Source organism: Garra rufa, chromosome 1 (assembly GCF_049309525.1).
Source record: "Garra rufa chromosome 1, GarRuf1.0, whole genome shotgun sequence".
Taxonomy (NCBI): domain Eukaryota; kingdom Metazoa; phylum Chordata; class Actinopteri; order Cypriniformes; family Cyprinidae; genus Garra; species Garra rufa.
The window spans coordinates 34,297,841-34,322,519 of NC_133361.1; the positions used below are offsets into that span (position 1 = coordinate 34,297,841).

At 35.4% G+C, this 24,679-nt stretch overlaps 1 protein-coding gene across 2 annotated transcripts; it reads right to left on the reverse strand.

The window, feature by feature from the left end:
- Positions 1–1,286: 1,286 nt before the first annotated feature.
- map3k14a (mitogen-activated protein kinase kinase kinase 14a) lies at positions 1,287–23,946 on the reverse strand. 2 transcript variants are annotated; one of them, XM_073833385.1, is made up of 16 exons: positions 23,855–23,946; positions 16,330–16,570; positions 16,187–16,226; positions 15,900–16,074; positions 12,949–13,317; positions 10,958–11,092; positions 10,734–10,863; positions 10,449–10,577; positions 7,357–7,455; positions 6,703–6,860; positions 6,420–6,570; positions 5,594–5,953; positions 3,841–3,950; positions 3,479–3,617; positions 1,989–2,089; positions 1,287–1,901 (listed from the first exon to the last, which is right to left on the reverse strand). In XM_073833385.1, the coding sequence occupies exons 2-16, from the start codon at positions 16,559–16,561 to the stop codon at positions 1,683–1,685; spliced, it is 2,547 nt and encodes an 848-aa protein (XP_073689486.1). In that variant the 5' UTR covers positions 16,562–16,570; positions 23,855–23,946; the 3' UTR covers positions 1,287–1,682. The 2 variants fall into 2 exon arrangements, with proteins under 2 accessions (XP_073689486.1, XP_073689479.1); XM_073833378.1 differs by lacking the exon at positions 23,855–23,946 and adding an exon at positions 19,268–19,418.
- Between the last annotated feature and the right edge of the window lie 733 nt (positions 23,947–24,679).

Here is a 24,679-nt window from a genome sequence, read left to right on the forward strand (position 1 = left end):
TCATCCAAGATGTTCATGTCTTTCTTTCTTCAGTCATAAAGATTTTTATTTTTTTTATTTTTTGAGGAAAACATTTCAGGATTTCTTTCCATACAGTGGACGTCTATGGTGCCCCAAGTTAGAATTTTCAAAATGCAGTTTAAGTGCAGCTTTAAAGGGCTTTAAATGATTCCAGCTGATGAAGAAGAGTCTTATCGAAAGCAAAGCTTTTGGTTATTTTCTAAAAAAAAAGAAAAATTGGCAGTTAATATACTTTTTAAACTCAAATGCTCGTCTTGTCTAGCTCTGCGTGTACTATTTGTATTCCGGTTCAAGCCAGTTAAAATATGACGAAACACTCATCTCATCTAATTTTCTCCTCCAACTTCAAAATCGTCCCACATTGCTGCAAAAGACCGACCCAGTGTTTACAAAGTGAACGTGCAAAGATCAAACACCCTTTGCAAAAAGATAAAATAGCCACGTAGGATGATTTTGAGATTGAGATACCCTTTGAGATTGTTTAGAGCCCTTTGAAGCTGCATTTAAACAGCATTTTGGAAGTTCAAACTCTGGAGCCCCATTTAAGTCCACTATATGGAGAGAAATCCTGAAATGTTTTCCTCAAAAACCATCATTTCTTTACCACTGAAGAAAGAAAGACATGAATATCTTGGATGACAAGGGGGTAAATTATCTGTAAATTTTTGTTCTGGAAGTGAACTTCTCTTTAACCTCTTAGAGTTCCTGTCAAACTTAACTCAATGCAAAACGTCCCGCCGGTGGAACGTTGGAACACTAATTAAAGCATCAGCTTTATATGAAAATGTCTTCAAAATCATGAAACAAATCATTTTTAAAGTCTTAATTTTGACTTTTGTCTCATAATTTCAACTTTAAAGTAATTTCAACTTATCACGTAAATATGACAAGTCAATTTAGACTTTATCTCATAATGTCGACTTTTCAAGTCATTTCAACTTTTTATCTTGTAATTAAGACAAGTCGCAATTTCAAATTTTAAAGTCATAATTTTGACTTCTATATCATAATTTCAACTCTATAAATCAAAGTTTTGACTTTTTAATCTCAATCTTGATTTTTTAAGTCATTTCAAACTTTTTATTTCAGAATTGCAAACGTCATCTTTTCGACTTTCTCATAATTTTGACTTTTTATCTCAAATTCCACTTTTACTTTAAAAAAGTTTGATTAGCATTTAAATACTTAGTGCAGTAAGATCATCCATGTAATGTTTACAAACCCAAAAATACCGTATCTCTTTAATCACAGACAATTGAGACGACTGCAAAAAAATGTATTTTTATTGAAGAACAGCTAAAACATTCTTAGAAAGCAGCTCAATGATTATTTCAAATTTTGATTTGAGTTGTGCCGTGGGTAAACCACACTGACATAGTGAACTAATTCATAAGTGCTCAAGGTTTAAGGCATATACTTGATTGACTAAAGGATTTACAATGACCATTTATCATGAAGGGACTCCATTAAGACCCACGATGATCTTCACAACATAATGCAACACAAGATCTGCATAGTCAGTTAAAACAACATCAGAATATTAAAAATGTAAACCAATAATATGACAATGGCTCGGAAGTTTGACAAATATGAGGCACAGATTCAAAATACTAATTCAATGTGAGCATGACAGAATGCTTTCATGATTATGGATGGAGACATCAGTCTCTAGTCTCCAGCACCCCCTCTCTGACCCTCCAGCTCCATGGCAGTTTGCAGTCAGGGCCGAAGGTGCAGCAGGGTTTGTGTCCGCACTGCCGATAGTGGCTGGAATCAGGGGCCGGGACACACCGCAAAAACAGGCTGCTCTCTAGGACCTCTTTGTCATGGGGCACCAGGGAACCATCCTCTGTTTGCAGACTGAACACGTTCTCCGAGATCTACACGAAAGAGAGAAGAAATAATCCTAAAGCAAACACAAAGAGTGTATGCAAATAAAATGTGTTCTGCATAAACACGCTGTTTACCTGATCGCTGATTCCTCTTGCAACGTGGCCTACTTTAACCCCGGACGTCTCCCGAATATGAAAGCATTTCCCGTCAAAATCTCTTATGTAGACATCCACCCCTGTAGAAACAAAGAACAGATGTGAGCATGGCACAAATAAATGTCATCTAAAAATATCTCATACCAACAGCATGTGTGAATGGGAACTCTTGTAGCTTAACTGTGGTATGTGCCAATATGTGACATGTCAAAAGCACTGGTTTATTAAAACTACACATAAGGATAGTTCATCCAAAAATGAAAATTCTCATGTCGTTTTAAACCCATAAGAGCTTCGTTCATCTTTAGAACACAAATTAAAGGAACACTCCGCTTTTTTTGGAAATAGGCTCATTCTCCAACTCCCCCCGAGTTAATGAGTTGAGTTTTACCGTTTTGAAATCCATTCAGCCGTTCTCCTGTTCTGGCGATATCACTTTTAGCATAGCTTAGCATAGATCATTGAATCCTATTAGACCAATAGCATCGCGTTCAAAAATGACCAACGAGTTTCCATATTTGTTGTATTTAAAACGTGACTCTTCTGTAGTTATATCGTGTACTAAGACCGGTGGAAATGCAAAGCTGCGAGTTTCTAGGCCGATAAGATTAGGAACTACACTTCCATTCCGGCGTAATAGTCAAGGAAGTTTGCTGCCGTAATATGGCCGAAGCAGGCGGAGTATTATCAGAAATGAGTTCCCAGCTAGTTTAGCATTTGCACGTGCTGCGTGATATTACTGCTCCTGCTTCGGCCATTCGACTATTACGCCGGAATGGGAGTGTAGTTCTTAATTTTATCGGCCTAGAAAATCGCAGCTTTAAATTTTCCGCCGGTCTTAGTACCCGATATAACTACAGAAGAGTCAAGTTTTAAATAGGACAAATATCGAAACTTGTTGGTCATTTTTGAACGTGATGCTACTGGTCTAATAGGATTCAATGATCTATGCTAAGTTATGCTAAGTGATATCGCCAGAACAGGAAAATGACTGAATGGGTTTCAAAACAGTAAAACTCAATTTATTAACTCGGGGGGAGTTGGAGAATGAGCCTATTTCCAAAAAAAGTGGAGTGTTCCTTTAAGATACTTTTAATGAAATCTGAGAGCTTTCTGTGCAAACACAGCCCGGTCAAGTAAAAAGGACATCATTACGGTTAAACCACTGATGTCCCATGAACTATTTTAACAATGTGTTTACTACCTTTCTGGGCCTTGAAAGTGATAGTTGCGTTGCCATCTACGCAGGGTCAGAATGCTCTTCGATTTCATCAAAAATATCTTAATTTGTGTTCTAAAAATGAACAAAGGTCCAACAGGTTTGCAACGACATTTCATTTAATGACATTCATTTTCCAATCCTTTTAAATATCATATATGTCCCTAGACTAGTTTTGTATCATTCCAACCCATTTGTTATATAACGATGCTTTGCATTTCTTTCAAGTAATCAGTTGTTGTTCACACACCGTCAAAGCAGCGGGGCAGGGGTTGATGCGAGGGGGGCAACCAGTCCCTGCTGAAGCTCTGGCCATCTTGTTGGCTGTTGTAAGAAAACACGCCTGAGCTAAGGTCATCACCAGGGCCGACCGACCAACGTCCTGAATCCTGGTCGGGAAAAAAAACAAAAACAGAAAAACCCTTTGAATTTCAAATAAGCTGTAATTGGTTAAACTGAGATGCTTTACTAGCAAACAGGTGATGGCTGTCAGGAAGTTAACTGTCAGTCTTAATGTCCTTCTAATGTATTTGCTAGACATGTATCGGGTTATGGGAAATTACAGGCTGCCTCATTTTCAGCATTCTGAACTTGATGCCTGGGCTCGTTTACCTTCTTGTCCCAGTGTTCTTTATTGGAAATGCAGTCGCTACCGAGGCAAGAGAGCAGCTGCTCCTGGAGCTCAGGAGAATGAGGCTGGGAAAGACTGCTCAGGTAGAAATCTGCAGAAAGAATGAGACAAGTGTTATGATTATACTCTGTAAAGCTATAGTTCAGATGACTGTAATCATAAGAAAGGATATTAATCAGCAGCCAAATTTCTATCCTGATATTTTTGATAGTAATTGGATAGTAATTTGATTTGGGATATTGAGATCAAAATGCAAATAAAATATAAAAAACACGTATGCTTGCTTTTGATTGATTAAGTTTTATTTGTTAAAGAATTAGTTTCATTTCCAGAGTAAAAAATTCCTGATAATTTTTAAGTACATTTTTTATTCTGGAAGTGAAATAATTCTTTCAGAAGACATATAAACACATTTACCAAAAATAAATGCTACAATCTTGTAAGTCTTGAATAGTTTACACCTAAAATATTTAATTCAACAGTTTGGGGTTGGTAAGATTTATTTTTGAAACAAGTCTCAATTGCTCATCGGGGCAGTATTTATTTGATCAAAAATACAATAAACATTTTGAAATTTTATTATAATTTAAAACTTTTTTCTATTTTTCTATATATTTTAAAATGTTATTTATTCCTGTGGTGTTAAAGCTGAATATTCAGCATCATTACTCCAGTCTTCAGTGTCACATGATCTTTTGGATATCATTATATTTTGATTTGCTTATTAAGAAACACATATTATCAGTGTTAAAAACATTTGTGCTGCTTAATTTTTGTGGAAACCATGATCATTTTTAAGGATCCTTTGATGAATAGAAAGTTCAAAAGAACTGGATTTATTTGAAATAGAAATATTTTGTAGCTTTATAAATGTCTTTACTGTCACTTTTGATCAAATTAAGGTTTATTATTCTCAATGTTTAACAATTGTGCTGTTTAATATTTGACTGGAAATTAGTTTTTAAGCAGGATTTGCAGGATGTTATTTAGTAACATTATAATTAGCTTTACTGTCACTTTTGATAAATTCAATGAATCCTTCCTAAACAAGTATTAATATCTTCTAAAAAAATCAAACTGGCCCCAAAACCTTTGAAAGATAGGTTGTTTTAGGAATTAAATGTGCTACAAATTCCATTTCTGTTATTTTATGCCAATTATTCCACAAAAGCTTGGAGTCAGTATAATTGGTTTGAAAAAATTATGGAAATTAATACTTTTATTTAGCAAGGATGCTTTAAAATGATCAAAAGCGATGATAAAGACAGATTTCTATTTCAGATAAATGCTGTTTTTCTGAACTTTCTATTCATCAAAGAACCCTGAAAAAATTTTACTCAGCTGTTTTTAACATAATAATAAATGATTTTTGAGCAGCAAATCAGAACATTAGAATGATTTTTGAACGATCATGTGACAGGAGTGATTATGCTAAAAATTCAGCTTTGAAATCACATGAATAAATCACATTTCAAAATACATTCAAATAGAAAGCACTTATTTTAAATATTAAAATATTTCAAAATATTACTGTTTTTGCTGTACTCATATTAAAGCAAGCTTGGTGAGCAGAAGAGACTTCTTTAAAAAAAACATTACAAATCTAACAGTTCAAAAACTTTTGACTGGTATCAATGAAAGTCTCTATGATTTTCTGCATGAATGGAATTCATGAGTCTAAAGAAAAGTGTTAAGCTGGCTAGATGAATATGCCATGACCTGATGGCGGCTCACCTCTTTTCAGGCTCCACAGCTCTTGTTCTGGCACTGTTGGTTCTGGTTCAGTCTTATTGATGATTTGTGGCTCAGGTGAAGTGCTTTGAATGTGAAGCAGTGACTTCGGAGGAGAGTGTTCGTCATTTCTTGTCTCCTCTGTATGTTTCCACTGTTTTACCTTGTCTGGCTTTTCATTACGTACCCCATCACCCACAATCCTCTTCTTCTCCGAGCTCATCCACTGCAGCTCAGAGTTATCAGAGGACGTGGTGTGGTGGGATGTGGTGGGTGTGGCTGAATGGGCGGGGTCTGGATTCTCTGGCTTCCCCAGTGGCTTCTGATAGGTTCCTCCTCTTGCAGGGCTGCGAAGTCCCCCGACTGCAAATAAATTGATGACATTTTTAACTGCATAATATTTAATACAGACTTTTGTGACCCTGGACCACAAAACCAGTCATAAGGGTCAATAAAGATTGTTCACACTAATAAATAAGCTTTTTATTGATGTGTAGTTTGTTAGGATAGGACAATATTTGACCGAGATACAACTATTTAAAAATCTAGAATCTAAATACTGAGAAAATCACTTTCAAAGTTGTCCAAATGAAGTTCTTAGTTATGCATTTTACTAATCAAAAATTAAGTTTTGATATATTTACAGTAGGAAATTTTCTAAATATCTTCATGAAACATGATCTTTACTTAATATCCTAATGATTTTTGGCCTAAAAGAAAAATTGATAATTTTGACCCATACAATGTATTTTTTGATTTGGTTCAAATATACCCTGGCTACTTAAGACTGGTTTTGTGGGCCATGTGTTTCATGGTTATTTATTGTTACCTTCTTTAAGTGCTTTAGCCGTTTTAACAAAAAGTTCTTTGGCACAGGCTCGTTTGTTTGGATCTTTCTGCAGTCCTGCTTTTATGACATCTGCGGTATAGGAGCTACAGTCCTGTGGGATTTCCCTCAGTGGCGGAGGTTCCTCTGCTATCTGTCACCATGCAAACACAAACAATACGTCATAAGTGTTTGGTACAAATCATGCAGGTTTCACAAAACACTAATTAGAATTAAATGTGCGAGTGGGAGGGGCTTATTTAAACAGTTTCCAATTGTAGCTTACCTTGAGATATAGTGGGCGGGAATAGTAGCGGGTCCACGGGTGACAGCCATTGAGCATATGCAGAAACATACAGCAGCTGCTCCAGATGTCTGCTTTTGAAGAGCGTGGCTCATTGAGCACCACCTCAGGTGCCATGTGAGTTTCTGTGCCTTTCAGACCTAAACACATACAAAATGTTGGTTAACTTATGTATGTGTCTATGTTGTTTTGAAATATGTGACCCTGGACCACAAAACCAGTCTTAATTAGCATGGGTATGTTTGTAGCAATAGTCAAAGTTACCTTGCATGGGTCAAAATTATCGATTTTTCTTTTATGGCAAAAATCATTAGGATATTAAGTAAAGATCATGTTCCATAAAGATATTTTGTAAATTTCCTACTGTAAATATTTGAACACTTAATTTTTTATTAGTAATATGCATTGCTAAGAACTTCATTTGGACAACTTTAAAGGTGATTTTCTCAATATTTAGATTTTTTGCAACATCAGATCTCAGCTAAATATTGTCCTAACAAACCATACATCAATGGAAAGCTTATTTATTCAGCTTTCATATAGTGTATAAATCTAATTTTTTTAAAAATAAAATTAACCCTGTTTTTTTTGGTCCAGGGTCACATATGTGTTTTTGCTACAATGAAATGTACTTACTTTTACAATAACTCAGCCCTTGTTTGTCGAGTCTCTCGGAGTGTCCAAAGTCACACAGGAATGCATCTTTCCCATCTTCTGAGAGCAAAATGTTATCCGCTGAAAATAAAACACAAAGACGGGAACACAAAGTGAGCTACAATGTAACTTACTGGATTTTTAAGCCAAAAGCAAACCAGAGTACAACAACGTGTGCCCATTAGTCATAATAATCAACAGGAAACTAAAATATGAAGAAATCCACAATGTGATGCACACCATCATTTTAAAAGTTTGGGATCAGTAAGATTTTTTATATAATACATTTATTCAGCAAGAATGCATTCATTTGATCAAAAGTGACAATAAAAACATTAATAATGTTAGAAAATATTTATATTTTAAATAAATGCAGTTCTTTTGAACTTTCTATTCATCAAAGGATTCTAAAAAAAAATCATGGTTTCCATAAAAATATTAAGCAGCACAACTGTTTTTAACATTGACAATAAGAAATGTTTCTTGAGCAGCAAATCAGCACTTTTTGAGGCTTTTTGACTGGGAAATGGAGGTTCAAGATCATCCTATAAGGCATCTTGATGCATCAAATAATAGTGCTTCTGCTTTAATTTGATCATAATTTGCTTCTATTTTTGTAAAACTGTAGAACGATTTTGAATGGAGAGAAATCATGAAATGTTTTCTTCAAAAAACATAATTTCTTTACGTCTGAAGAAAGAAAGACATCTTGTTTGGCAAGGGGGTGAGTAAATTATCTCTAAATCTTTGTTCTAGAAGTGAATTACTCTTTAAACCTGGGTGCAGCATTTATACAGTACATATACAGTAGCCTAAAACTATATCTATTTTCATAATGCAAACTGTTGAGTCATGCTAAATAACACTAGCAATGTATATTTAGAAAATAAATATGTTTGCCAGTGGGCACATCTCTTCCCATAAGTCTCTGCTCTAGAAGAGGTGATTTGCCGGTTCCAGGAAAAGTTAAAATTGGAGTGTGCGAGACTTTCGGTTTCAAAATTCCAAAGACAACTTGTCACTAAAGAAAAAAAAAAAAAAAGACTAGATACAATTACTGATAATCAGAATATTTGGACAGCAGATGGCGCTGTAGATGTAAGCGTAGAAAGGTTTGTTTTGTTCTACTGTTTGCTTGAATTTAACAGCGCTTTATCAATTTGAGTGGCTTATAAATACATAAAGCTGCTCATTTAATCTCCTGTGTCCATCTGGATTATATATGGTCAGTTCCTCAGTCCGTGTCTAGTTTCTTTCTCTTCATCTCTCCGGCTCTTCTCCCTCCCCCCTCATCTGAACCACATGAGTCACACTGTGGGAAATTCCCAGCCCAGTTGCTCACATTGTACTCTGAACTCCTTTCTCTTTCTCTCTCTCTCTCTCTCTCTCTCGTTCACCACAGGTGCTGTTTGTCTCACCCTATTCCCCGGAAAAACAACTAAACCAACCACAAAACACAACATCAGAATCTAATTAAATTCATCCGTTTGTAATTCTTCAAACTGCTTATGACTTTATGTGAGACATTTGTTTAAAAACGTCTCATTTGCTTACAGTGTTTTCTGTGGTAACTTTGAAAAGTACCAATTCATAAAGCAATTTTATTGCAAACATTACTCTTTTATAGCTCAGTGGGGCATAAAGTCCATTGGTTATGGTGCACTTCGATGTTATTTTTGTATTTTTACACTATTACAGTATTTTTATATACACTATATGTACACTACCAGTCAAAAGTTTTTGAACAGTAAGATTTTAAAGGTTTTTGAAAGAAGTCTCTTCTGCTCACCAAGCCTGCATTTATTTGATCCAAAGTACAGCAAAAACAGTACATTTTTGAAATATTTTTACTATTTAAAATAACTATTTTCTATTTGAATATATATTACAATGTGATTTATTCACTCCAGTCTTCAGTGTCACATGATCTTTCAGAAATCATTCTAATATTTGATTTGCTGTTTAAGAAACTTTTTTTATTATTCTTATTATCAATATTTAAAACAGCTGAGTAGATTTTTTTCAGGATTTTTTGATGAATAGAAAGATACAAAGATCAGCATTTATCTGAAATAAAAAGCTTTTGAAACATTATAAACTATGCCATTAAAAAGCTTGGAGTCTGTGTGTGTGTGTGTGTGTATATATATATATATATATATATATATATATATATTTTTTTTTTTTTTTTTTGGGGGGGGGGGCATTATAGAAACAAATATTTTTATTTAGCAAGGACGCTTTAAATTGATCAAAAGTGATGATAAAGTGTTTAATGTTACAAAAAATTCTATTACAGATAAATGCTGTTCTTCTGAACTTTCTATTCATGAAAGAAAACTGATTTTAAAATCAGTTTTCAGCATAATAATAAAAAATGTTTTTTGAGCAGCAAATCAGAATATTAGAATGATTTCTAAAGAATCAAGTGAATGGATGCTAAAAATTCTGCTTTAAAATCACATGAACAAATTACATTTTAAAATACATTTAAATAGAAAACAGTTATTTTAAATAGTAAAAATATTTCAGAATTGTACTGTTTTTGCTCTATTTTGGATCAAATAAACGCAGACTTGGTGAGCTGAAGAGGCTTTTTTTTAAAACAATACAAATCTTACTGTTTTTTTTAACACGATTTTTTTAAACATTTCTACTTTTTGGTTTTAGTAGTTTGAAAAAATTAAAATTAAAATGCAGAATTTTGATATCTTGGCACATCTAAACACGTGGATTTGTTAGATTAGGGTCATTTCATTTCAGGGTCATCACAAAAAGTAATAATTTCTTCCGCATTTATTCTCAGTTGCTGTTTTTAAGAAACAATTGTGATATTAAGGACATCTTATTGTGTTTTTTTCATTTCTCCATGCCATTTCCAAAGAAACTTGAACCCCAAAAAAGGAAGTGAGAACAAAAAAAAAAAAAACGCATGCCCACTTTCCACATAAATAACATAAAATGTCAACATTATGTCATCCTTCCACATTAATGAAACAGAGGCATTAGTGAAGAGACAATAGAAAAACACTCATGTGGCCTTTTTAGCTATCCATCCCAAACTTTGGACATACCTTTGATGTCCAGGTGAAGGACACACTTCCTATGCAGGTGGTTTAGCGCCCCCAGCACTTGCTGAAGGTAGTGCAGAGACAGATCCTCTGGCAGACGGCCTCGTTCCTCCACCAGCTGTCCTAGAGAACCTGCAGAGAGTGCGAAGTCATCAAACATTTCCATCTTTCCACAAAACACTTCCTTTGTGAAGAACACCAGATGTGTCAAATAAGGAACTGAGAAATGGATGAAGAAATAATGAGGCTGTGTGTTGTGTGTATACAAAGGTGCTTCTGAGCACTTACTGGATTTAAGGTCCATGAAGAGGATGATGGAAGGACCTTCACGCACCACTCCAAAGAGTTCCACAACTTGAGGAGACTGCAGGGCACTCCACGAGCCCACCTCCTCACTGCTGAAACTCACCAATGGCACCTGAAAACACACACACAGATAAGAACTTGCATTTGAATACCAGCAGTGCCATCTGCCGGAATAATGAGATGGACACAGAGGAGGGCACAAATACCTTTTTAGCGGCACACGTGAAGCCCGTGCCTTTGTCTTTGATGCTGTAGACCTCTCCAAAGGAGCCATGCTTGAGAAATTTACAGCATTCATATTCCCGTCCCTCTCTGTACTCATAATTCACTGGTTGTAGACCCTAAAAAAGAGATGCGAGATGTTATGTCAACTGATGTTATGGATGTTGATTGGCCAATACAGTGTTCCAGCCAAGTTACCGATATAACAAGCTACTGTGTATATGACACCGCAGCATTCATTTCCCCTTTTTATAACATTTAGATGACCTTTTCTGACATTTTGCATACTGCACATAATACCACAATATCTACATTTATTTTTATTCCTTATTTATTTAGACCAAAAAGTGTAGATTTGTAATTTGTGACCCTGGACCACAAAACCAGTCATAAGGGATTTTTTTTTTTTTTTTTTTTTTTTTTTTTTTTTTAAATGAGATTTATTCATCATCTGAAAACTGAAAAAATAAGCTTTCCATTGATGTAAGTTTTGTTAGGACAATATTTGGCTGAGATACAACTATTTGAAAATCTGCAATCTAAAGGTGCGAAAAATACTGAGAAAACGGGCTTTAAAGTTGTCCAAATAAAGTTCTTAGCAATGCATATTACTAATCAAAGTTTTGACATATTTATGGTAGGAAATTTACTAAATATCTTTATGTAACATGATCTTTACCTGATATCCTAATGATTTTTGACCAAAAAAAAAGATAATTTTGAATTTAATTTTTAATTTCATTTTTGCTATTGCTAAAAATATACCCATGCTACCTAAGACTGGTTTTGTGGTCCAGGGTCACATATCTGTCATTTAATATTTAATATTTAAGATTATAAAAGTATGCTCACCAACGCTGCCTTTATTTGATCAAAAATACAGAAAAGCAGTAATATTGTTAAATATTATCACAATTTAAAATAAGTGTTTCTATTTAAATATATTTTAAAATTTTAGTTATTCCTGTGGTGGCAAAGCTGAATCACTCTTGTCTTCAGTGTCACATGATCCTTCAGAAATAATATTAATATGCTGATTTTGTGTTCAAGAAACATTTCTTATTAACATTTTAACAATTTTTGAAAACAGTTTTTCAGGATTGTTTGAAAAATAAAAAGTTTAAAAGAACAGCATTTATTTAAAATAGAAATCTTTTGTAACATTATAAAAATCTTTACCAGCACTTTTGATCAATTTAAAGCATCCATGCTGAATAAAAATATAAATTTCTTTTAAAAAATGTACCTCAAAGTTTTGTATAGTAGTGTATAACTAAATTCTGTGCATTTTCTGTTAAAACAAGTCAAATTTCTTGAAAAAAAAAAAAACCTCCCTGAAACTTTTATTAATGTTAGAAATGTGCAATAAATATTTATTTATTTTAGTTTATTTTAGTGTTTTATTTAAATATTTTTTAACAAATTACTATAGATTTATGGTATCCACCACATTTATCGGTACATGCCATAATTTTATTATTGATCTATCACTTAATTGCTAAACGGTTCCACGAAACTACTGAAAATGTCCGATTTCAGAGCACATGACTAGCGCAGTAAGTGTGTGAAGACGTTTTTTTTACTGTTTGCTTATTTCTCTTTGCAAGGAAACTCCCTAAGCAGAACTAGGCTGGTGAGGTAAACACGAAACCTCGCTGAACGCAAGAAAAACAGGAAATCGACGACCGCAAGTCAATTTCTGGCTATGTGTACACATGCATGCATGTATGCTTGTGTTTCTCACTCTCTCTCTCTCTCTTCCTCTCTGTATTAGTAAGCTTATGTTGTCTTTATCTGTATTGTCTTTAGAGAGGAGTCAGGTTGAGTGTGCCTGTATGACTTATAGGTTGTGTACTTGTATGTAAATTTGTATCTTTGCGTGCAAGAAAACACATCTATGCATCACGCTCTTTCGGTATGAGTTCAGACGTGTCAATTTCAACATGCTTCAACGTCATATGCCATTTGAAATCACCTCTTTGAACAGGATGCCTTCATTCTTGTCGCTCTCCTCTCTTTCGTCCTCATCTCTCTCCCTCTCCTCTCTTAGCACGTCTTTGACGAAGCCGTATGCGAAGCAGGGATCTTCGGATGTAACAAAGCTCCTCAGAGCTGTAACAGCCAGAGGGCATTCGGTCTCACTTCTCAGAGGAGACTTCAGCTCCTCGCTCTCTTGACCGTAGCTTTGGCAGGAGGAGAGTCTCTGTAAGGAGTTCCGCTGGGACTCCCACTGATAAGGGTACGACGGGGCTTCTGTTTCCTGCACGGACACCCTCTCCGTGCTGAGACCACTGCTGTATGTACTACTGTTGTTGCTGCTACTGACACAAACTGGATCTCTAGCCTGTATCAATGAGAAACAACAAAATTGATTGGATTACTTGAAAAGCACTGTATAAAATCAATGAAAATAATTTGGACCTGTAAATGTGTCCCCCTTAGGTAAAGTGCTTCAAGCCTCTAGGGAGAGCTAAAGACAAGCCTTGTTCGACTCAATAGTTAGCTTATCACTAAATTCCATTTGAGACTTCATATAAACACTGCTGAGAGAACTGTCTAGTTTTAAATCACCAGATAGTCTTTATATCAATTCAATTTGAAAACAGTGTGCTTCCTACCTAGTTAACATTTTTACACCAGCAAGACTACACTGATGAGATACAGAGAAAACCTAAGGCAGTAGCACATGCTTCTCTCATGTATTACGTAATCTAAGAGTGCATTGTGAAAAGATCAGTGCAAATATGCATCAGAAAATTACAAAGTAGTGAAACTGTTTATTCACTACTAAACAGTATCAACAGAAATTGTGCCGTTTTATTAATTCACTAATTTAGTCAATATGTGACTTTGGACCACAAAAGCATTCTTAAGTAGCACAGGTGTATTTGTAGCAATAGCCAAATTCACATTGTAGTCAAAATTATCGATTTTAAGCCAAAAATCATTAGGATATTAAGTAAAGATCATGTTCCACGAAGACATTTTGTAAATATCTATATGTACCATAAATATATCTAAACTTAATTGTTGATCAGTAATAGTCAGTTGACTTCATTTGGACAACTTTAAAGGTGATTTTCTCAATATTTAGTTTTTGTTTCACCCTCAGATCCAAATTTTCAAATAGTTGTATCTCGGCCAAATATTGTCCGAAAACGTATTTATTCAGCTTTCCCTATGACTGGTTTTGTGGTCCAAGGTCACATATTAGGTTTGTAATGCTTATTAGCTATTATCTTAGCAACATGATAATGCCAGAATCTGCTGGATTCAATTCCTTAGTTCAATAACAACTATAATGTTAAATGTTAAATGTTTTAGCATCTGCACCACTTTGGCACAATGTTTTTATTGTTCATCAGCTGGAAAAAATGTTCTAAAACTGATTCCAATGATATTGTTCCTCTGCTGTTATCGTTACGGCTGTGGCGTGGACTTAGGAATTTCTTACAGAATTAGACTGATTATTAAAATCGTACAAGTGTAGTTTTCTTAATACCATTGCTAAAGGGACAGTTTACCCAAAAATGAAAACTAGCCCTTGATTTACACACCCTTAAGCCATCCTATGTGTATATGACTTTCTTCTTTCAGATAAATACAATCAAGAGTTATATATAAAAATGTCCTTGCTCTTCCAAGCTTTATAATGGCGGTGAATGGGTGTGGAGATTTTGAAGTCCAAACATGAATCCAAACATGAATCCAGTTCATCCAACATGAACAATGCTACAGACACAGCTCCAGAGGGTTAACTGAAGTGCTTCAGAAGAAAATGAATGTGTTTTTGTAAGAAAACTATCCATATTTAAAACTTTATAAACCATAATCTCTAGCTTCCGCTAACTGTCATAATCGCGTTCAGGAGAGGTTGGTGTTCCAGCGGATGATGTAGGATGTAGGCAAAAGCGGTGATGAACGCAGAAGTGACAAGGAGAGAGCAAAACAAAATACTGGTCATGAATTAGAAGTACAAAATGAGGGATTTGTGAAGAAAAATGTCTGAGGATTTTGATATAAGCCAAGAGGTTTTCCTTTGCTGTAAACAAAACTTGGCTCTCATGAGACTAGCATATTCTCACCAGAGCTTACACTACACCTACATCATCCGCTGGAACTCCATTCTCTTTTGAATGTGAGTACAACGAAAGCTAGAGATTACGGTTTATAAAGTTTTAAATTTGATATTTTTCTTGCAAAAACACATCAATTCACTTCAAGTCTTTTGTTAACCCCTTGGAATCGTGTGGAGCTCTTTTTATGATAGATGGATGCACTTTATTGGACTTCAAAATCTCAACAGCCATTCACTGCCATTATAAAGCTTGGAAGAGCCAGGACATTTTTAAATATAACTCTGATTGTATTCATCAATCGGAGTAAAGGATGAGTAAATCATGGGGTAATTTTCATTTTTGTGTGAATTATCCCTTTAAGTCTGTCTGATGTCACATTTTCTTGGTCCAAGTGCCTTATCAGATCCCAAAAGCAAATAACAAATTATTCTAACATACACTATTACCAATGAATCATGATCTTAACCTTTAACTTTAACTGGAAATCTCAATTGGACAAATGGTGATTTATCTTTTCTGAATTGTTAAAATATTAGTGTCCAGGCCAAATGCTCAGTATAAAGATGATCTTTAAATGAATTCTGCTCATTAATGGCTGCTGAGATATTGAGACAGTATCGCTTGATACTGAGCAGAGGCTAGGACCTAGAAACAGTATTCGATATGTCACAACTATTTGAATGATAAGGAGATTTAGATGCTTTCTTTCCAGACAGTAAACATCACAGCAGTACATTATGTTTTGGAACGATACTATTGCATACATATTTTATTAAATTCAACCCAATGCCTTCCCCGCCCCTCAGCTCTATGATAATTACAGTAATTACAGAAAATTCTGTCTAACCTGAATAAGAGATGATGAAAGGCACTCTCCGCTGTCCTGTTCTGGCACTCTGGTGACTCCCACGGACTCGCTCGCTCGGTTGTCCTTCTCATCCCGTTTTCGCCGATGTTTCTTATGGCGTTTCTTCCTGGGCCGACTGCGAGGGAAGGTTCCCAGAAGCGACTGTGAGGAGATGCTGAAATGCAAGCCAAAGTGGTTAGAAAATATGAAAACATAAGTTGCAGTGATATTTTAATTCCTGGTATTGAAGGAGAATATAATGAAACGTGCTGTGTGTAAGATTTTACCTGCCATTGGGGCAGAATTCCTGTGAATCCTGGGACTCACCTGTGGTTAAGAGAAAAGAAATTAGTCCAAATGTACATTTGAATAACATACTGAGAAATCATGATGACATCTTCTGTTTCAGTTTCTTTAAATCAGTGCTTACACTCTGCCTGTGCAATAATAGACTGTTTCTCTGTCCGCTGTGCCCAGTTCCTTGAGGCAGTTCCCTGAGACAAGACCTTTCTGAGGAAGGGATTCATGTCATCTATTTTGTCCAACTCTCTTCTTTTGCTGTTTGCGCGAGAGGTTGGGCTTGACCCGGGGCAGTTGAGTACTTTGATGTCACTTTGAGCCATGTGGGAGAACGGGACAGTGGAGTTCAAAATCCGCTGCATTTTGAGAATCTACAAAACAAAGAAAAAAGATCAATACATCAATTCAACATCATACTGATCATATGACAGAAGTAACATTGGATGTTGTCTTTTTGTCTCAAGCACACATAGCCTAATCGTAACCATTTGTAAAGTAAAAAAAAAAAAAGATCTCACACACCTGGCCTTCACTAACCGGCACTGGTTTGCTAACTGGCAGGGGAGGGTATTCTCTTTCAAATACAAATTCATTAAATCTTCCTTCTAAGAGTGATTGGTCACAAAGCCTGAACTTTGTACCTGCTGAAGGCAACAGAAGACACTGCTCTCAGTGTTTTCAGCCAACACAAAGACTCTATTCTTCACTTTTACACTTCCTGCTCCTCAAGGTTGATCTATGAAGCGGGAGGAGCCGCTGAGGGCGAAACATGAGCCTTCTGCTTATCAAAATGAAGGCGGGCCCTGTGTGGCTCACACCACCGCTGCTGTGTTTTGACACTGGTTGATATGATGTTGTTGTACAACCCACATAAAAAAAAAAAAACTAACCACTTTGACTATACGGACTCATTTTGGTAATGAAAAAGTCCTAATTTAGAACATTATATCAGAGTATTATCGCTGATGAATTACAAAAGTAAGTTAGCTTGTTATCATAAACCTAGCGTTCTCACTACTTCATAGTGGGTAAACGTGGGAGGTAAACATATCAAAACAATCTTTTTCCTTATTTGACTGGTTCATGATCAATTTTTCAAATCGAATTCCTCAGAAGGTGTGGTTCAAAATTTTTCATCTACTTCCTCATTGTTTTGAAATGCAGTAATGCTTTTGTTAATGGAATTTAGCATGTATGAGAAATAGCAGTTGTGCCTTGCCTTGAAGGGATAGTTCACCCCAAAAATGAAAATTAGCCCATTATTTACTCACCCTCAAGGCGTATATGACGTTCTTCTTTCAGATGAATCCAACTCAAGCTATATTAAAAAATGACCTGGCTCTTTCAAGCTTTATAATGGCAGTGGGTGGGTGTTTTTGTTAAACAGTCCAAAAGAAGTCCAATAAAGTGCATCCATCCATCATAAAAATAGGCTCAGAGGGGTGAATTGATGCATTTTTGTCAGAAATATACCCACATTTAAAACATTATAAACACCTTTCTCTAACTTCCACTAACTGTCGTGATGCCTTGAGGGTGAGTTAATCATGGGCTAATTTTCATTTTTGGGTGAACTAACCCTTGAAGCATTAAAACTTTGATCTGTATCCTACCTCTTTGGACATGAATGGTGTCCTAAAATGGTAAAGATCTTACTGTAGACATCTTAAAAACTTAAAGATTCACTGGGGTGCACTGAAACACTCACCCATTTCGCTATAAAATACAGCATTCCATGTCAAATTCAAATAGGTCCGATAAGTTTTAGTCATGCACATGATCCGCTCTGTGCTATCGTGTCCAGACTTCTTTCGCCCTAATAGCAAGCATATGCAAGCATACACTGTCTGAAGTGTTCCCTATCCCCTACATAGTGCACTATGTGCCATTCACCATACAGATAACACTAACTCTGTAAACAAGTGACCAATTTCAGTCGCAGCTTCAGCACACTTCATTTATAGTGTAGGGGGCGGGACACTTTGGATTCTAGAGAGCATTTGATTGAATAGAAGTTTGATGAGAAGCTGAAGTGCAGGGTGATGCCATCAAAACTGTTAATCCATATTGGCAGAAGTTAGAGAATGTAAGTTTTGAATGCTTACCTATTCTAAATGCGAATTTTGTCATTGTTTTGGAACTCATTAGTTTATTTTCATACTAAAAGCCAAAAAAACTTCCATTTTGATTTCATGGGACTCTAAAACTCTTCAGAACACCTTAGCAACTGTACAGAAACAAGCTTAAAACACTCACAAAACCTTAGCAACTACTAGAACACCTTAGTAACCACACTGGCATCCGCCCACATCACTGCAAGCAGAAACCACATTTTGTTCTTTCTAGCTTTAATAACTGCGCAATCACTTAGTTATTATTCAAGTAATAAAATGAATCAAACACACGAAACATATTTGGAGTGAGACAATGATTCCAAAAAAGGCTTTTCTAATATGAATACTCTAAAATCTGAACAAGCAAGTCTTTTTTTGTTCGTTCAGCTGGAAAGATCTGTGCATGCTGGAGAGAAACTCTGCAAGGTCTCACGCAGTTACAGCATGTTGCATCAGTGAGACTTTATATGACCCCAGTTAATCTGTCCCACACTCTCCCGTTCCCTTTCCCTCTCCCTCTCTCGCTCTTATACCTCCACACTAAGAGAAAACAGGCCTCCATCTAAAACCAGCGTCATTTAGTAGATGCTGCCAAAAGCCTTATTGGCTGCAAAGACCCGAATCCTCCATTTTGATAGCTAATGGAGATGGCTGTTACATCATCAAAATGACTTCAGAGAGCACTCACAGCACTGTGGGAAGATTAAAATCCATTCGACAGCACTGCATACATGAGCAATGGAAAAATGTTGCAAGAAAGTCATGCAGTCGAGAAACCTGTAGTTCCTCAAATGTTCCTCACTCTGAGAGCAGTTTCACACAGACCCTAGCAAAGACTGACATCATGAGACCGGCAATGCTTACTGTCCTTTCCATTACAGTACAGCCATCTGCATTCAACGATGAGCAAACGCTCACACATTTTAATCAGGAAGAAGGCAGAAGAAAACATACCGCTTTTCAAATGCAGCTTCAAACGCACGGAGCAAAGCATGAGAGATCTCGTATGATATGATGCAAATACTCGTTTACTAACACTATCACAGCCGGTCCCTCCTTTCTCTCTCATTCTCTCTCCTTTAGTCAGCTACACCTCTGACGATTGATCCCGTTGGCTCTCTGCCATGTTGAGAGCGGCTGCGCTCTGATTGGACAGAGCTGATTTACGGGAAATCCATCTCCATTTCCCCTCCCTGAGCTCCCCTCCTCCTCCTCCTGAGGCTGCAGTCAGCTCTCAGTAACTTCACCTGCCTGAAAGCCTCTCGTTCTTTAACTGAACTTTCTCTTGTAAAATTAGATCCAGCTCAAATCCTTAGTTTCCACATATGTGTCTATGTTTTTGGCATTTATCGTCTTTAAGGGATCTGCCATCTTTTACTCACCCTCATTTCGTTCCAAACCTGTAAGACTGTCGTTCTTTTTAAATATCTTCTTTTATGTTTCACAGAATTGTAAAGTCATATGTTTCTACTACATGAGGGTGAGTAAATGATGACAGAATTTTCATTTTTGAGTGAACTACCTCTTTTTTTGCCTAATTCTTTCTTGCACGAAAAAAAGGCGGACATGACTTCAACCAAATATGAACAGCTTTTACTGGTAAACAGTGGCATTTAAAATCTCCAATTTGAGGCGTTGAAGACATCATTGAATTGAGAAAGGTCAGATCTTGCTCATCTACTGTAACCACACAATTCGCTGATGTCAAGTCAATCACTTGTCACTGGATTTCCATATCTAAGCCTACATCCAAAACACTGTTGTAATATCATGCTCAGTGAGGTTCAATATCTAAATTCCAATAACTAAAGGAAGGCTTATAGATAAAAAGAAGCATTAGGGCCACAATTCCCACAAAATGTATGTATTAAATGTCCTTAAATGACTTCTATGCACACCCCTTGGTTGTTTTTTTTATAACTGGTTTGACTGCTTGGAGGGTTTTCATGTTTTAAATAACTTTGTCAGCTAAAAAGTATGTCAATACAATAAACTACCTCATTCCATTACATCACTATTTTCTTTATAAAACATTTTTAGGACATTTAAAAAAAAATTCAAAGACACACTACTGTTCAAAAGTCAGTACGATTTTTTTTTAAAGGAAATAATACTTTTATTCAGCAAGAATGCATTAAATTATTCAAAAGCGGCTAAAGACAAGTATTATGTTACAAAATACTTGTTTCAATTTGCGATTAATCGATTCAAAGAAAAACGTTTATGTTTGCATGCTAAGTGTGTACTGTGTATATTTATTATGTATATATAAATACACACACATACATGTATATATTAAGGAAAAATGTTAGATTTATATGTAAAATATTTATATTTATACATAATAGAAATTATATACAAGTGTTTATGTACAAATATTTTTTAAATATATACATATATGTGTATGTATTTATACATAAATAATAAATATACACAACACACACACATATAGTGTGCAAACATAAACTTTTATTTTAAATTGATTAATCGCGACTAATCGTTTTGCAGCTCCACTTTCTATTCATCAAAAAATCCTGAGAAATATGTATTATGGTTTCCACAAAAATTAAGCATAACAACTGTTTTTAACATTCATAATAATAAGAAATGTTTCTTGAGCATCAAATCAGCATATTAGAATGATTTCTGAAGGTCCTTTTGAACCTATTAGAGCTGCAAAATGATTAGTCGCGATTAATCGATTCAAAATAAAAGTTTATGTTTGCATACTAAATGTGTACTTTTTTGAATTTTGAATCGATTAATCGCGACTAATTGTTTTGAACTTTCTATTCATCAAAAAATCTTGAAAAATGTATTATGGTTTCCACAAAAATTAACCATAACAACTGTTTTTAACATTCATAATAATATGTTTCTTGAGCATCAAATCAGCATATTAGAATGATTTTTTGAAGGTTCATGTGACAGACATGGCTTTTGTTACTGTACTTTTGATCAAATAAATGCAGCCTTGGAGGCATAAGAGACTTCTTTCAAAAACAACTTACTTAACCTACATTTTAAATTGTTGTGAATTATTCACATAATAATCACATATCTCAAAGGCACAGAAAATGACAAAACGCAACTATCAAAGCCAATTTCACACTGAAAACTTAAAAAAAAAAAAGGCATATTTGTCACAGTCAATTAATGTTTAAGCTACTACAGAACCGGGAGTTAAGCCACACCCTGCATCTGTCATTTCTAATTAACAGTTTAGGGAAATGTGCGGTTTGACTTGTAACGTTCAGACAAAAACTCGTTATCGGACGTTAACTTTTCATCAGCTCATCAAAACTCACACGCTGTAATTATCAACAGGTTTAAAAAAGAAAGAAAGAAAAAAGTAGACACGCGGGTTCTGCATTTTTGTTTAAATGTCGAAAGTTTTTTTTGCAGAAGTGAGAACGCACAGCTTCAGTCAGATGAGGAAGAAAGCACAAAATGACAGACAGCAGGCTCAACGATCTATGGCATACAGAAGTGTGGATGTTTCGGGCAACTTAAACAGGAACAGTGTGGTATTGAGGCCAGGGACAGGGCCGAGAAGAAAAACACACATGCTAAGAGGCATAATGACAGCCTTTTACCACTGAAGTGTGTGACAAAATAACATTGGTTTAACCAACGGGAATGTCCACTTCACGATGACTATGTATGTGTGCGTTTGTAAGGCCAGACATTAGGTAATTACAAAGTCCTTATCACTTCATAGTCAAAGTGGTAAAACAGCGGTTTTGTTGGAAAAGGTGACATTTGGGTGTGTGTTTGTGTTTTAAGATGTTCTGACACTTTTAAACGTTACATCAATTAGTAATCTTCAGGCTTTTCACTTTTAAAAAGATGCAAACTGGTTGAAGCATAAAAACTAATTCTACAACTTAAATACAAGACACTATAGGTAAATAGGGTAAAAATAATAAATGTGGACCTGGACCAAAAAAACAGTTGAAAGTAGCACGGGTGTATTTGTAGCAATAGCCAAAAATACATTGTATGGGTCAAAATGATCAATTTTTCTTTTTTGGGAGATCATGTTCCATGAAGATCTTTCGTAAATTTCCTACCATAAATATATCGAAACTTAATTTCTGATTAGTAATATGCATTGCTAAGAACTTTAAAGGTGATTTTCTCAGTATTTTGATTTTTTTGCACTCTCAGATTCTAGATTTTCAAATAGTTGTTTCTCAGCCAAATATTGTTCTGTTCTATACATCAAAGGAAAGTTTATTTATCCAGCTTTCAGGTGATGCATAAATCTTGAAATTGACCCTTATGACTGTTTTTGTGCTCCAGGGTCACAAATATCACTCTACGTCCCCAATTAATTTAGTTGCATTACAAGTCTTCTGAAATGTTATGTTTACATATGCAAATTAGAAAATGTGTTATTAAAAGTGCACTAATTTGCATACATTTTCAGAACATTTCTTGATTAATTCCGTTGACATATTAGATCCATCACTCCCTAAATCAGAAATAGTCTGGTGTATGTAAGTAATACTGAATCTTTCCTTTTAAGATTATCTATTGTAATTGAAATGTACAGATGCTAATAAACAAAGTGTAATAAATTAAACCACTTAAATGGGTATTTTGAATGCTTGTTTTCTACTAGTCTGAAAGAAGACATGTTATGGAAACAAAACAGCCTCAAATTGACCAGTGCATGAAAAAAAAAACAATAGTTTTGCCTGTAGTGTCTTGCTTTAAAAGAAAACAGATTGAAACACACACACACACACACACACACACACACACACACACACAGACAGACATTAGGCAGTGACTCACCCACGCCCCCACACATGAACAAGATGCTTTTGGCCTGAGTAAGTCCTACTCTAAAGTCTAAACTCAAAGACTGGAGGCCTGCAAGATCCGGACCTGTTGCTCAGCCCACTGCAAACAGACCCCTGAATACCTGTCAGGGGCCCCTCTCCTCATTTGCCACCAAGAGACACACAATACATAAAAGACTGTTGCTATGAGACACTATTTCCATTGCATTGCATAGGCCTAAATGCTTTCAAGGATAGACATTAAACCTGTGATAATAGACTTTTGCACTTATGTATGTACTGTATATGAAGGGGATATGAACTGTAATACAGTAAATCCTTGCACACTCAAGATAACTGTTACAGTTGAGCAAATTAACACATGATGTCTATTTAATTAATGTTACATATAATATGAAGAAAAACAAAACTTTTTTACTTACATGTTAACGAGAAATGTGTGCAAGAAAACCTTTTTCACAACGGCTTATTTCTTAATTATCTTTTAGACATTTATAATAACAATCTCATGTAATTTCGTACGTTTTGCATTAGATAAAGCGTTAAAACATTTTAAAACGGTTAAAGGCAGAAGCGTTGAACTTCCTCCTTCGCGCCTCCGCCATTTCGCACAGAATCGAGAGAAAATCCTCCGAGACAGAATTCAGTGAATTCAACTGGTTTGTTTAATAAAGACAGGCGTTCCTAACGGACACTAAAAGGGTAATTCAGTAAAGTTAAGGGGACTTACCTGAATTGTGTTTAGAAAGGACAGGAGAATGTGTCTTGTGTCGGACGTTGTCGAGCTCTTCTGATCGCTTGAGACAGGAAGACAAAGGATGCGTGTCAAAACCTAGTAAGCTGCCTACATAGACAGCATGCTTGGGCATCACATACGCGTTCAGGCTGCTGTCTAGATAGGCAGTTTCTTAGGGTTTGAGACACATTAATGTGACATCACGACTGAAGATTCATATTGAAAGTAAAGTTTTTGAAAGTAGAGTTGAGGCTGACGTTAAATGGCCAGATTGACTGTTTGTACCCAAACTGTTTTGTGAATTGTAGGTAGTTAAAATTAATTAAATGCAATAAAACGCATCTTAAAATTGTACAGTGCAATGCATGTGAAGTAGCTATAACATACTTTATAGACAAATTATGACATTATTGCTAGTTTACATCCATGATAAATTAATAAACTATATAACTTTCGTTTTATCGACTTACATAAAAGTGTTTGAGGTATATTTAATAGGAAATAATGCAAATGTGACACTCCCACTCATACCACTTAAAAAATTTAGGACAGTTTCCATAGATTATCTCACAGCATTTGAACTGTACCGAGTTCGTTTTTTAGTTTTACAAAGTTAGAAAGTTTTTTTAAAACGTCTTTTATTTTAATTTCATTTTTTTTTTTAGGAAAAAAAATATTAATTTCTGCATCTATTGGCAATGTTTTGGTCTACAGCACCATCTACTGGTAAACTGGCATGCACATACAGTTACACGAAAGTTGGAGAAAGAAACATCCCATGAGAGGATGTGGAAAAACTTGAAAGCAATATCATTTTGA